This window comes from Amblyomma americanum, chromosome 1 (genome assembly GCF_052857255.1).
Source record: "Amblyomma americanum isolate KBUSLIRL-KWMA chromosome 1, ASM5285725v1, whole genome shotgun sequence".
NCBI lineage: Eukaryota > Metazoa > Arthropoda > Arachnida > Ixodida > Ixodidae > Amblyomma > Amblyomma americanum.
In genome coordinates, this window is record NC_135497.1 from 53,422,649 (window position 1) to 53,436,000 (window position 13,352).

Sequence of the window (13,352 nt, forward strand, 5' to 3'; positions counted from 1 at the left end):
ACGGTGACACTCATCTTCTCTTCACCAACAGATGAAACGTGCACTTGTTTTGTCCACTTGGTCTCCACAGTTGGGGTGGCTGGCATGTCGAAGTAGAGTGGTGCTTGGTTAGCATTTTCAATTTGCACGAGCTGGTAGCTGTGCTTATGATGCAGACTCGGGACATAACACTGAAAAGCTTTCATATTCTGTTGGCAATTTGTAGCATATTCCCGTTTGCCTTTTGAGTGGAAATCCACACCTTTTCATAAAGTTTAAAATCCAGCACCTTCTGACTTGGAACTCCATCCGCATTAGTCATTTCTGCTGCACCAGCTGCATAGCCCTAACGTTTAATATTTCTGTAGTCACAGACCTGTGGTCTGCTCGCTGTTTCATGAAGTCGGCAAACTCTTCTATTTCTGAGAAGAGGCCCTTCTTTGGCCCGCTGAAACCCTTCATAGTCGACTTGTTGGCGAAAATCCTGTCTCTGTTTCTGCCAGCCACGAACACAAGTTCCAGGAACACCAAGTGCACGTGAGGTGGCCAAATCTGCCTTTTTTGAAAGATGTGGTGCTCTCTGGGGAGTGGCAAAAATACATCTGCTACTGGTTGAAAACAGACACATGTGGGAGACGCAAGTGCGATCAGATTCCACAAAGGGGCATTGTAGTCGGATGTTCTCGGTGCAGAGGCATGCGCCGGTGGTGATCAGTCACGCCAAGTTGGCTGTGTCTGTAGAAACCCATGCGCAGGACGTCCGACACGCCATCTGTCGTTGCTGACCTGAAAGATGCGTGGATTCCGGCCATGGCAGTCTCATTTCGATGGAGGCAAAATTCTAGAGGACCGTGTGCTGTGCGATGTCAGTGCACATTAAAGAACCCCAGGTGGTCGAAACTTCCGGAGTACCCCACTGCGGCATCCCTCATAATACGAGTCGCTTTGGGACGTTAAACCCCATAAACCATAAACCAAGTGAAGCAAAAAATAGGGGTGTGCTAATTTTGACATCCTCAAATATGAATCAGACACAAGTATGAAGAAAAAAATGCCTTCGAATATTGAATATCTGTTCTGTATGAATAAAATTTCAGGAAAAAGTAAATGGGCAAATGTTGTCCTTCACTTTTTACATAGTGTATTGTCTTTGCAATCGAAATGAACACAACTAAACTGGCTCAGCACCATATTTAAAAAAAAAAACAATTGACCACAGAAAACATGACCTCATTTGTACGGACTTCAAAGGACTGCAACAAATACCCGAATTATCCAAAGGTCAAGTTATTAATGCCCCTCCGGCCCCCTGAAGAAAATGAAAATGCCGAAAATGCAGTGATGCCTTGTTTGAGAGGGCTGGATTGCACAAAACGGCAAAACCTCTGTGACGAGCGTGCAGGTTTGGTGTGCTGGAAGAAAAACTCTGACCTAATTAGGGGAATGCACATTGGCATCAGAATGGCGGGACTCCTTCAAAAAAATTAGCCGTCGATTACGCTTCTTGGTAATGCGATTTTTAAGTGTGGCTGCTGCGACACTCGAACCATAGGCGACTGCACATGGAACACATAGTGCCGAATGGAGGCTGCACTGGGTTTCAATTTGAACACCGTGCATAGCGTTCTGCTGCCGATGAACCTCTTCTGGGCGAATGGCCAGCACGTGCACAGCATGTGCTATCCTTGTGCCATCTCTAGCTAGCGACACATACCTTACCTACGATGCGATCGGTGAGGCTACTCGGGTGTTGCGGGTTGCCGTTGTCCAACCTGCCTTCATGCTATCGCTGCACCCTCCTCCTTCGCTTTCCTTTTAGCGCTGTTTTTGCTGTCTGGCCCATGATAGCCTTGGTTGCTTATGTTCCATTAAACCCAACACAACGCAATTGTTTTTGCTGTCGCCATCTCTCATCTTCCACTGCACTCGCTCGGTTATGCGGCTCAACCCAGGATCGGGTGCATAAGAGCTGCGCTCTAGAAGAAAATAAATGCCCACTGATACGCCAGTTGGCATTTTAAAGCAGCACACAGCTAGATTGGACGGCTAGCGAATGCACGACCGATAGCCAATGTTTCTTTAGGCGAAACTATGTGGCCAGTTGATTTTTTGGCGTAGCGACATGTGCTCTCCTATTGTTGTCATGCCTGCCGTTGTGTGCACGTCACAGGTGCACACATTTTTCAGTGCACCTTGCAGGAGGCGGTCTTTCGTGACATCTCTACTCTGGTTCCCGTAGAGAGCCCAGTGCGAAATTCTCCTAGTGGGCTATTCTGCATATCTTAGTTGCCTAAAACGAGGTGGTGGAACTCACGCTACAAGAGTTATGTAGGCAAGAGGATGAGTACGATGGGTGTGAGCATTCAGCATGTAGCACATTATGGAAGGGCCCAAGAAAACCCCGCACTGCTTTCACATTGTGATTGTTGGATGCCGGTGGTCGGCCATCCTCCTCGTCGTGTGTGATATGTGGAAAAGCCCACTTGCAGAATTTCACACAAGTTCCAAGCTTAGAAGCATCCCAATGTGATCAGTCCACACAATAAACAACAACAAAGAAATTGGAGCAGATGCCTCTGTACTGTTTTCCTGAACTCGAATTTGGGATAATTTGCCCCAATATTGTGGTTATGCAACAGACAGATTTATCAAAGTTGACGCGGTAATCGATTGCTACTGAATATTCAGAAATTCTCAAGTGTCAATTTCTCTAACCGAATACTAACCAAATGAGAAACATACGATATTTACACAATTTTGAGTTGACCTTTTATTTTTTTTATTTTGAAAATTTGAATTGGAGGCGTCAACATACAATCGAAGCCAAAGCATAGTACCATAAATAAAGGTGAGACAGACGATGTCAGGGATGCTACAGCGTGGTTCACTTTTATGTTTGCTCTACGGCTCTGTCCAGTAGCATTCAGCTGTTCTGCGTGCTTGTTCAGAAGGATTTTTTTAATTTTAAGTGCGCACTCTGCGTTTATGGGAGTGTCAACAACAGTTGATGGAAGGGCCACCGTTACAATCACGGCGGCGCCGCCACTCGGTACAGCAGTGCTTCCGGGGAGTGTCTGTAGCTGATGGAAGAGCCTTTGCGTTTACGCATGGTTTCTCTTTGGCTCTGTTTGATGCATTTGACTTGATTGCTGGCCCAGTTTTTCCAGTTTTTAATGTAGTGCTTCGTCAGTCGTCATTTGTGCTCTGAGGCTGGTAAGTGCTCAGTGCTCGTTCACGGCTACATTCAAGATGGCTGTTATTTATGCCAAAGAAACGAACAGTTGTGCGCCGGGCCGCAATTCCAAGTTTCAGAAGGGATGATGCAGGTGTGGTGGCTGTGGTTGTTTGTATGCTGTGGTAGTTACTCTAGATATATTGTCATGACTGATATAAGTACAAAATACTGTAAATTTATTTTCTGCAGCTTATCATAGCTTGAATATGGATAAAATAGCATTTTATGAATATTTCACGGGCACCTAATTTCACTAATCAAATGTGGCAGGTCCCTTATTGCTCGTTAAGTTTCCCACTGTCTTGCGCTACGCGCGTGGAACAGCTATTGCAAAGGTGAACTTGCAAAGGTGAACTTGAGGAAGCGTGATGAAGGCCATTCACGCATCATGGAAGAGCACCAGGACGCTGCATAGAAGGGGTACTGCGTGGTAGATACCTGGAAATAAATATTTTTCAGTCAGCTTGAATTCTGCCTACAGTCGAATCCGGATATATCAAACCAACATATTTCGAATTATTGTCTGTATCGAACACAAAGATTATCCTCTTGAAAATACTATGCAAAAGTGTAGGACAGTTGCGTAGTATATCGAACTCCAGTTTCGCCGGCCGTTCGATATTTCGAACGCCGCGCCGGGCCCCTGCAAAGTGCGCTCTCCCCAAAGACACTCGCATCTCCGGTTGCTCAACGCGCGGCACGGAGGGCGAGCGGAGACGTTTGCAAGCCATTATTCCTCGGGAAAGAGAGAAAACTGGTCATAAGTGATGGCAGTGCCTCCTCACTGGTGAGGGAAACGAGAACTGGAAAGAGCCAGGTGGTGGTTGCGCCCGCGGTGCCCTATGACGGGCACAACTAGCACCAACGGCTTATTTCCGCTGAGTTTTCTTCCTCTCTGTCCTTCATTTCCCTTTGTGCCTTTGTCATTCCTTCGTTGACTCTGCTGACTCCCCGACTCGACCGACGTCAGTGGACTCCATCGGCCAGTGCGAGGCTGTCGCATTTTTCTTGTGCATGTCTGTTTCAACGCTCCGATTGTAGCGTGCGTGACTGCTGTCATCTAATGAGCTGTGGCACCCACGGACGTAAAAAAGAGAAAGAATCTGGAGTTCGCAACAAAGCTTGAGGTGATCTGGCACGTCAAGAATGGTGAAAAGAAGTCCTCCGCGGCACACGCAATCGGCATTCCGCGGAGCACTCTAAGTAGGCTGTTAAAAAACAAGCAGGACATCACGCTCAAAGCAGGTGAGCAAAGTCGCTCGGGAGCACGTCGTGTGCACCCTGCTGCTTTTGACAATGTTCAGAAGGCGCTGTATGCGTGGTTTTTCGGAAGTCCAAGCGAAAAATATCCCTGTGGATGGCCCCATGTGAATGGAGAATGCCACATGGTTTGCCACGGCTCTTGGTGAAGAAAACTTTTACAGTAGCACTGGGTGGCTGCAATGGTTTAAAAACCGCCACAGCATTGGGCGAAAAGCAATTTCAGGCGAAAGTTGGGCTGTCAGTAGCCAGGAGATTCAGCAGTGGGTTTCAGAGGAGTAGCCGAAAATCGCTGCAAAGTTTTTGCCTGCTGCAGTCTTCAGTGCAGACTAGACTGGTCTCTTTTGGCAAATGCTGCCGATTAAGATGCTCTATCTCCGTGGGAGCTCATGAGTAACAAAAGTAAAAACAGCGCTAAATTTTACACAAACCACACAGAAAGACCAGACAGGACGGGTGCTGACTCAAACTATGTTTGTTGAAAGCCACATGTTGCATATATATAGCCCGAAGAATGTGAACGCATGCACACTTCTTACATGGTAAAAAAGGAAAAGAAAATAAATAACAAAAAAGCACTCAAACCAAACCTACTCATTATTGCATATTGTTTAGCAATCTATGCTCACTTTCTCGTAGGGAGATAGAAGTGGTGCTGACGCACATGCCACCTCTCTCTATAATAAAAAAGGCTTCTGCCAGTTCCCGAGCTAATCTATCTTTGCTTCTAGCTAGAATTTTAATCTCGCCAAGTAATGCTGCAACGGCGGATTCCTCCAACGGCGGAGTTGGAGGAATCTCCGCTGGGATCACCTATTAGCAATAAGCTTCTATTGGTCAATCCACACTGTTTCTTCAGCTAAATGCTAGGATAAAAAGCAGGCATTTAATGGGACATTTATTTAGAGGCAGTAGCCATTAACGAGCTTTGCAAAGGTTGTATATAGGTACCAATGTCAGCAGCTTTGTCGCATTGCGCGTTCTTGTGTTTCTCATTAAATGTTTCTTTATACATTACTTAAATAAATTTACCTATGTTCTAAATCTTTACCTTCCTTAGTTCTGTATGTACAGTTTTATGGAGCGCACCTTTAATCCGAAATGAAACACACTCGATTTGCTTCAGAGCTTCGTATGTACAGTTATATTGGGGACACATGTATTTATTATAGTTCAGTAAACTGATGGGTTAGTTGGTTCATTATGCACAGATGGTGGAACCAGTGAAACTGACGCAGGACAAAGGAGGCACACGGCGGTGTTGTGTGCCTCCTTGTTCTTGTCCTGCATCAGTTTCACTCGTTCCACCATCTGTGTATTTATTATAGTTTTGCTCTCAAGACAAATATATACATTTCCGCTGTCCACGTAATTACAACATAGCTAGCAGATGTCTTCATTTGTAGATTTAGAACTTCGACTGAGGTCGGCGCAGCTCTTCTCAATGGTCACAAGTAGCTCTGCCACCAATTTCTTGCTGTTTTCCTATAGATGGAGTGGAGGAATTGATTTTCATTTTCGTTATCGGCGCCTTTACAAAGTAAACTGCCATAATAAAGTCAGCTTTTACTGCAACTGGATATTTGATGCATGAAGCTTGGTCTTCAATGTGTGCAGTAAATGACGCGTTCAATTGCTTACATAATATGCTAGAATGTGGACTTCTTGCTGGCTACATATTCCGGTAAGTCTTAGGTTTAAAAATTTATCCGCTTCCTGCTTTTTACGGAATACTTCGGCAGACTCTTCAAGTGCTTTCTTCAAATCAGCAGACTCGAGAGGCGTTCACTTTGAGTCGGGGACATCCCTTGAGGCGCATGGCTGAGAAAGACCAGACGGGCATCCTGGAAACTTTGATGGGATTGCGCCTGTGCGAAAGTGGTGCAGTGGTGGTGCTCTCTGTAAGCTCGGCGATGTAGGAGGCCGCTCGCACGATGTCGATCTCAATAAAGTGAAGTTAAACCTAGAGGGAAGTTCAATTTCGTTTAAACAGCAGCTGTAACTTGGCAAGGGAGCTATCTCTTGAAATGTTACATTCACCGCTTAAAATTGTAACAAGGTTCCTGGTTTAAAGACACTCTTTTAAAATGCAGCGCTAAGTCTACCCTATCTTTCAGAAGTGACTTTATTTGAAGACACTCCAGGGCGGTGGCACAACCAAATTCGCTCGTGGTATTGCCCTAATCCAGGCCTTCTATTCTTCATCCCGGGGAAACTTGAAAACATGATTTTTGAGCTGCGATTTTTAATTAGTCCGACAAATGGTCACGCAGCACTTGTTATGCATATAGGCCTAGACTCTGCATTGTATTCCTTGCCTCATTTACAATGCAGGGAACTTCTGTGCAGGCCTCTTTTTGACTGACAGCTCGGGGGAGGGGGGGGACAGCCAGAAGCCCTTAACTCCTCTAGAGGGTGTTGGTCCAGCCACCCCCATTTTGAGGGTAGTCTGTTTTCTTATCCAGCTTATACGGTATTGTATAGCCACTGCTGGGAGGAGGAGAGGTGCCTCCAGACCTGTTTCCATTCACTGCAAAAGTTGACTTTCTCCCCCCCCCCCCAATCTTGAGGGCAGTCGGAAAGGAATGCATTACTAACCTCTGTTGCGTACAAAAAAAAGGTAATGCGTTATCGTTATCGAAAAAAAGTAGCGCACCTTACTGTGCAGTTACCTCATAGCCATTCATTTTAATTAGTCCTCGAATTAAGAACATGAGATAACAATTTTATAAAGCTCACATTTCACATGAAACTTGTGCCCCAAACAAGATTTTACGCGAAATCCTGATTTAACGAGAATACTTTGCACAAATGTGCCGGAGCTAAGCAATGTTATAGTGGCCTAAAGTTGCCGATAGAGTTAGATGCGATGGCTTCTGACTCTGTGGCACATGGTGAAGCCATTTTCTGAATTTGATATTAAACACAAAATGACATTTCATCATCAATTCTAACTTCATGAAGAAAACATCGCTGAACTCAATAAATTTAAGGTAATTATGAAAAATGTGATGTTCCAAAGTGCTGTACATTCTTCCACTCTTTAGAGAGTTGTGTGTTTCAGTGGTTTGGGAAGGGGAGGTAGGTGAAGGCGAGTGTGTGAATGCGTGTTTGTGCGCGTATTCCGTGTTTTATGGCTTTTTTGTCTTTTTCTTTTAGTTGGGTGCGTTGTCAAGGGCAGGTGTTTTCTTCCATGCCTGCGAGCCGCAACAAGGGTCGTCGAGAGCACCTGTTCATTTTGTTTACTTACATCATCACTTTAGTTGCTCTGCGCTTATTTTTTCTAAATAAGGGGGCGGAGTAGGTCACAACTGGAACGAAAAGTAACTAGTAAAAATGTTAATGTAAGGACGTTGCCTGTTACAGTTCCGAAAATGGTAACGAGTACGTTACTAAGTTACCAAAAAAGTAACCCATTACCGGTAGTGCCATTACTTGCAATGCGTTACTGCCAACACTGTGTATAGCACAGCAAAAAGGAGGAGGAGCCTTCCAAACCTGTTCCCATTCACCAGAAAGTCCACTGGATTTCTCCATCTACCCCTCTCTTGTGGTGTCTATTGCTCCAGGGCAGGTGAAATCCTTGGCAGGCCATGCTTCTGCCCCCCCCCCCCCCATCTGGAGGGCACTCTGTATTGTATAGCACTCCAAGGAGGAGGAGGAGGGGCGAAGTCAACTTCCTTTCTGGATTTCTGCATCTACTCCTTCCTTGTGGCCTGTTGCTCCAGGAGGGGGTTTTCCTGCAAGGAGCCAACTAATGCTCTCCCATTAAAAAAAAGACAGCATAAGAACCCACAAGGGTGCTCAGTGTAAAGCTTTGTAGGGGGCTAGTTGGTCGTGCATAGAGAGACTGGGGAGCGCTACAATCAAGACAAGGGGACAACACCACTTAAGAACACCACGAGACACGAGCGCAAAAACGCTCGTGTCTCGTGGTGTTCTTATGTGGTGTTGTTCTCTTCTCTTGAATCTAGCGCTCCCCAGTCTCAGTGTGCTCAATGTAGCCTTTGGTCTTGCAGGAATGCGCCACGAAACCATTACACCGCACCTTGATACCGCAGACTAAAGGCAGATTCACTGGACCGTGCACACCAGGACCGATTTCGTGCAGTTAGTTATGGTTTCCGTAGTAAAGCGGGGAGGGAGCGCAGCAAATTGATTTAAACCTGTCGCACGACCTCTGCGACTCCAGTGTGAACCCACCTTAAATCTGGTTTCTTTTTTTAACCTCGTCTCCTCCCCTTAGGAAAGGAAAAAAATCTGAAATAAAAGATGGTGTTATAGAAGCAAACTAGATGGTGCAGCTTGTCAAGGAGCGCAGTCTTGAATTTTGGGGGGCAGGTTCAAACTGTGGGCTATATATGGCCTATTGCCTATGGTGCGGTAAAGAAAGAGTTAAACTCAGTAGGACGCACGAAAACACTTGCAGCCACTATCGGTTGCGATGCGCGGGGGTTGGGGGGGAGGGGGGATGCCAATTCCCCGCATTGACGTAGCAGCTGCGCAAGGCCTCTGGCGCTTGGGCTCCGTCAAAGGTTGAAGTTTTGCACATATTTCGGGTTTTCCAGCTTTGCTAGTGATCACTAAGTAGCGCTTTCGCACTAAAAACATGCCGAGGCGCTCGCCGCGCCTTGCCCGCTGCCCGGGTCAGCCAGTTCTCGGGAATTGACCACGTGCGCCATCTGATGAGTTTGTGCACACACCTCGTGAGGGGCCGCCACTTTTTCCACTACCCAACACTTCTTGTTAACTGTACCGTCTGTATGTCATCGTGGGCCGCGAGCGCGCCAGTGTTTCTCGACTGCCACACGGTTCAGGAGAACCTTTAAAAATTCAATTAGGAATTACTCGCTGCAACAAATGAGATCATATTTTGCTCCAGTTGTTCCGAGATGCATAGCGAACAAAATGAATAAACAGCTTCTACGGTCTAAAAATGATGCCATGACCTCTTCAAGGTTCAGTTGCTTTTTGCTGGATTCTGTTTATATTGCATGCATATAAAGTCGATCCCAGGTATATCGAACTCAAAGGGGACGGCAATATGTATGCTTATATATAACCTAGAATCAAGAATACTGTGCACCCACGCTAGTGACACCTTTCTTACAGTGATGTGCCGCCCACCGGTGTGCCGACAGTGCACTGCTCGCTAGGAGTCTCTAGGCCTAGCCTGCTCTGCATCAAAGCCACAGGGGACAGTGCTTTCAAACTAGCCACTGCCAATCATAAGACGTCGAATCATGATACCAGCGTGCTATAAATAGAACAATCTTCAATTAATATTAAGGTGCAGTTTATGTCCTTTGGCAGCCTAGTGAACGAAGAAATCCATGTGAGGGGCGCTGCTAGGCTCCGGCCAATTAGGTTGGCTTCATCGCACGACAAGCTATGCACCGAAGGCTGCCTTTCCCGCATGGAAGAAGGCTACCCTCACGCATAACTAGCCGCTGCCAATCATATGAGGTCGAATAGTGATACCAGCGTGCTATAAATAGAACAATCTTCAATTAAAATTAAGGTGCAGTTTAAGTCCTTTGGCAGCCTAGTGAACAAAGAAATCCAGGTGAGGGGCGCTGCTAGGCTTCGGCCATTTAGTTTGGCTTCATCGCACGACAAGCTATGCACCGAAGGCTGCCTTTCCCGCATGGAAGAAGGCTACCCTCACGCATAACTAGCCGCTGCCAATCATATGAGGTCGAATAGTGATACCAGCGTGCTATAAATAGAACAATCTTCAATTAAAATTAAGGTGCAGTTTAAGTCCTTTGGCAGCCTAGTGAACAAAGAAATCCAGGTGAGGGGCGCTGCTAGGCTTCGGCCATTTAGTTTGGCTTCATCGCACGACAAGCTAAGCACCGATTGCTGCCTTTCCCGCATGGAATGAAGGCTACCCTCATGCATACCCCATGTTCACCTCGTCATGCGGTTTCACAGTGCCAGCGCTTCCTGTAAGTCTCCAAGCCAACACATCCGACCGTCTCCACGGTCAAGTGATCACCTTTTATGTGAAGCGCCACTTGTAGGGCCGTGGCACACCTTCAGCATGTAGAATATTCTTGTGAACGAACAAATGCGAACTTTAGTGCTATATATTTGCACAAAATTTCCAATGGGACCGGCTGTAATACCCCGCTCAGCATCAACCGACACCATTAGTTAGCATCCTAGAATATGCAAAAGAATTGTGGATGTGCAGTGATTAAAGTGTGGCTGCATGGGTGCCATGCTGCGATTGTCTGCTGCTTGCATAAACACTACAAACAAAATGCTTATTTGCGCCCATTTTCCATTTTTCCTTTAAAATAAGGCTTCAGAAAGGGTGTGCGAAAATTTCGCCGAGATTTCGCCAGCATGTCCTAAAAAAACCCTACAAAGAACATAATTGCATATTGCTGCCTATACATCGACCCCCCCCCCCCCCCCCCTCTACCTCGCGGACCAAAAAAATTTGACTCCAAATGTAAGTCTACATAACCCCCTCTCTGCCACCTTCCCCTACATTTTGTAGTTTCCCACGGGATGGCATGACTGTGCGTGAGCAGCTCAAAGCAACAAACGCACAACTTTAAAATTGCAAAGCCAGCAGGCAGAGGCAAATGGCGATAAAAGGCGATAAAATGGCACCCTCGCGTGCGGCCCGGGCCGCCTGACGAGCGGTAAACTGAAGAGTAAACGATTCAATAGTTTAAGGTTCCCTAGCGTGCTGGAGGCTACCGGAAGTTTTCTCTCACAGCTGTTCATTGGGAAAGCGACTGCCAGGGCTAGTGAGTGGAGTAAACGGCGCACAATTTGATTTTTTTTGCCGGAACCAGTTTACAAACTAATTAACAATCAAAACAAAGCACTTTTATTCCGAAGGTATGACTTCGCTTTGGCCTGGCTTTGGCAGTGGCATCTTCCCTCGAGTGGAGTGGTGGCGTCCCCTCGCCTCTCATTTTTGTAGCCGCACACGAAAACACGGCCGCGCCGGTCTTCCCAAGACTACCAAGCGTGCAACCGCGTGCATGCTGGTGGTCTGGCATAGCAGCGAGTGTAAAATATGCGATTAAATGTTTTTCATAGACCCGGGTAATAAATTGGGGATGTGCAAATTATGCGTGTAAATATGATAGGCATTCCTTATTTCACGTTTCACAAAGTCTGTTGGTGCATGCAACGGTGTAAGCAGTTGGGTGAGCTGAAGCTAACCAGGAAATTGTTGATGGAGTTGTCAAAGACTACAGGCAAGTGGCTTTGAACAGAGGAAAATTATTGAAGCTTAAGTTATTAGGTAAGTGGTCTTGTTTCGTGCTTGGTTTTGGTACAGGCTGGAATCGTTTGCCCCAGTCGACGTCACACTTCCCTCTGGCCATCAAACTCACACAATCAGCTGAAAAAGCAACTTTTTGGGCAACCCATCGCTCACATAATACCGCTCCAATGGGCCTTTGAAGTATTAAGGCCATCTTGACTGAAATTTTACTTAGGCTGCAGTGGCTGTTATTAACTGCACAACATGTAAACGAAGCATTCATGGCAAAGTGATATGGCTATAAACTGTTTAAAATGCACTATGGCAAGCACTGCACTTGGCCTCATTGTGAACCGCAACGGAGATGCAACATCACGTCTTGAATCACCTTTGCTAGCTGCAATCCCTCTTGCAAGTGGACAGAGTCTGCAAGCAATGAATCTGGAGTATGCAGGTTCGAACCCGACTGTGGCGGCTGTGTTTCCATCGAGGCGAAACTCAAAAGGCACCCGTGTGCCGTGCAATGTCAGTGCACATTAAATATCCTCAGGTGGTAAAAATTATTCCGGAGCCCTCCACCACGGCACCTCTTTTCACTCCCACGTTTTTCCATTTTCTTAGGAAGTGGTTAAGGTGTCCACCGAGAAGTGAGAATTGCTGCGCCATTTCCATTCCTAACAAAAAAAAAACACCAAAGCAGACCAGGGAAGGCTGTTGGTGCACACTAGCATTTCGTGTTTTTTGCTGGTTTTGTGGCGTTTTTGATGACTTCTTGCTGCTCTTGGCAGGTGCCTGTGGGGTCCTGGTTCGACGACATGTCGGACACAGAGCTGCGGGACCTGATGCCGTTCTTCGACAAACTGAGCCGTGTCGAAGATGTGTACACGGTGCTGCGAAACTCCAACAATGCTGCAGGCGGTGGCGGCGGCGGCGGCGGCTCACCAGCCTTCCCGGCACCGCTGCTCATGAACGGTGCAGCGCTTCATGCTGTGGTGGCTCCTAGCATTTCGCCAGACAAAGGACCCCATGGCGGGGCAGTGGCCCGCCATTAAACACGCACGCGTGATGCTCCCTGTCTTGTGCAGCAGTGCAATAGCCCCCCCTCCTCCGCCGGCAGTACAAAGCGCTTACGGGTCCCGTGCTAGTCGAAAGACTCTTGCCGCCCGGGAGCTTTCGGGCAGCCTACTTAAAGTGGGAGGGGGGGAGGCCGGCTGCTCCTTTGTGCCTTGTTTCTTCCCCGGTGCGGCACCGGGGAGTTTGTATAATAACAGTGTTACATAATCTCATCTGTATCATAGATTAAAGAGGACAATTTCAGCTTGCACACCTGCCCTTGTCTGCTTCACTGCCACATGACTCTGCATTGTCTGCCTGCTCGTGGCCGATTTTCAGCACACAGCAAAAGCATCTAGCGTTTCGGTCAGACAATGCACGCGCCGCGTTGTGCCTCGATGGTTGGCCACGAACGCATCAGCCAGGAATGCTCCTACCATTTTAAATCTCTTTCGTGGCTGAGTATTTGTGGTGGCCCGGCACAATTTTGTCTACTGTGGTCATATCGGTTAAAGTATACCGAAACAAACCTTGGAGTCGGCCCGCGTAGGTGCATTCTTGCCCGTGCGCGCTCTCGGCCCTTTTTTTTTG

At 47.0% G+C, this 13,352-nt stretch overlaps 1 protein-coding gene across 2 annotated transcripts in view; it reads left to right on the plus strand.

Moving 5' to 3' along the window:
* The window catches only part of LOC144132799 (carboxy-terminal domain RNA polymerase II polypeptide A small phosphatase 1-like), an 88,130-nt gene extending 75,123 nt beyond the window's left edge, over positions 1–13,007 (plus strand). For both annotated transcript variants that reach the window (XM_077665463.1, XM_077665471.1), the window contains exon 6: positions 12,497–13,007. In XM_077665463.1, the coding sequence (XP_077521589.1) occupies positions 12,497–12,760 (264 nt within the window). In that variant the 3' untranslated portion in view covers positions 12,761–13,007. The remainder of the gene's footprint in view (positions 1–12,496) is intronic.
* The last annotated feature ends 345 nt before the right edge of the window (positions 13,008–13,352 follow it).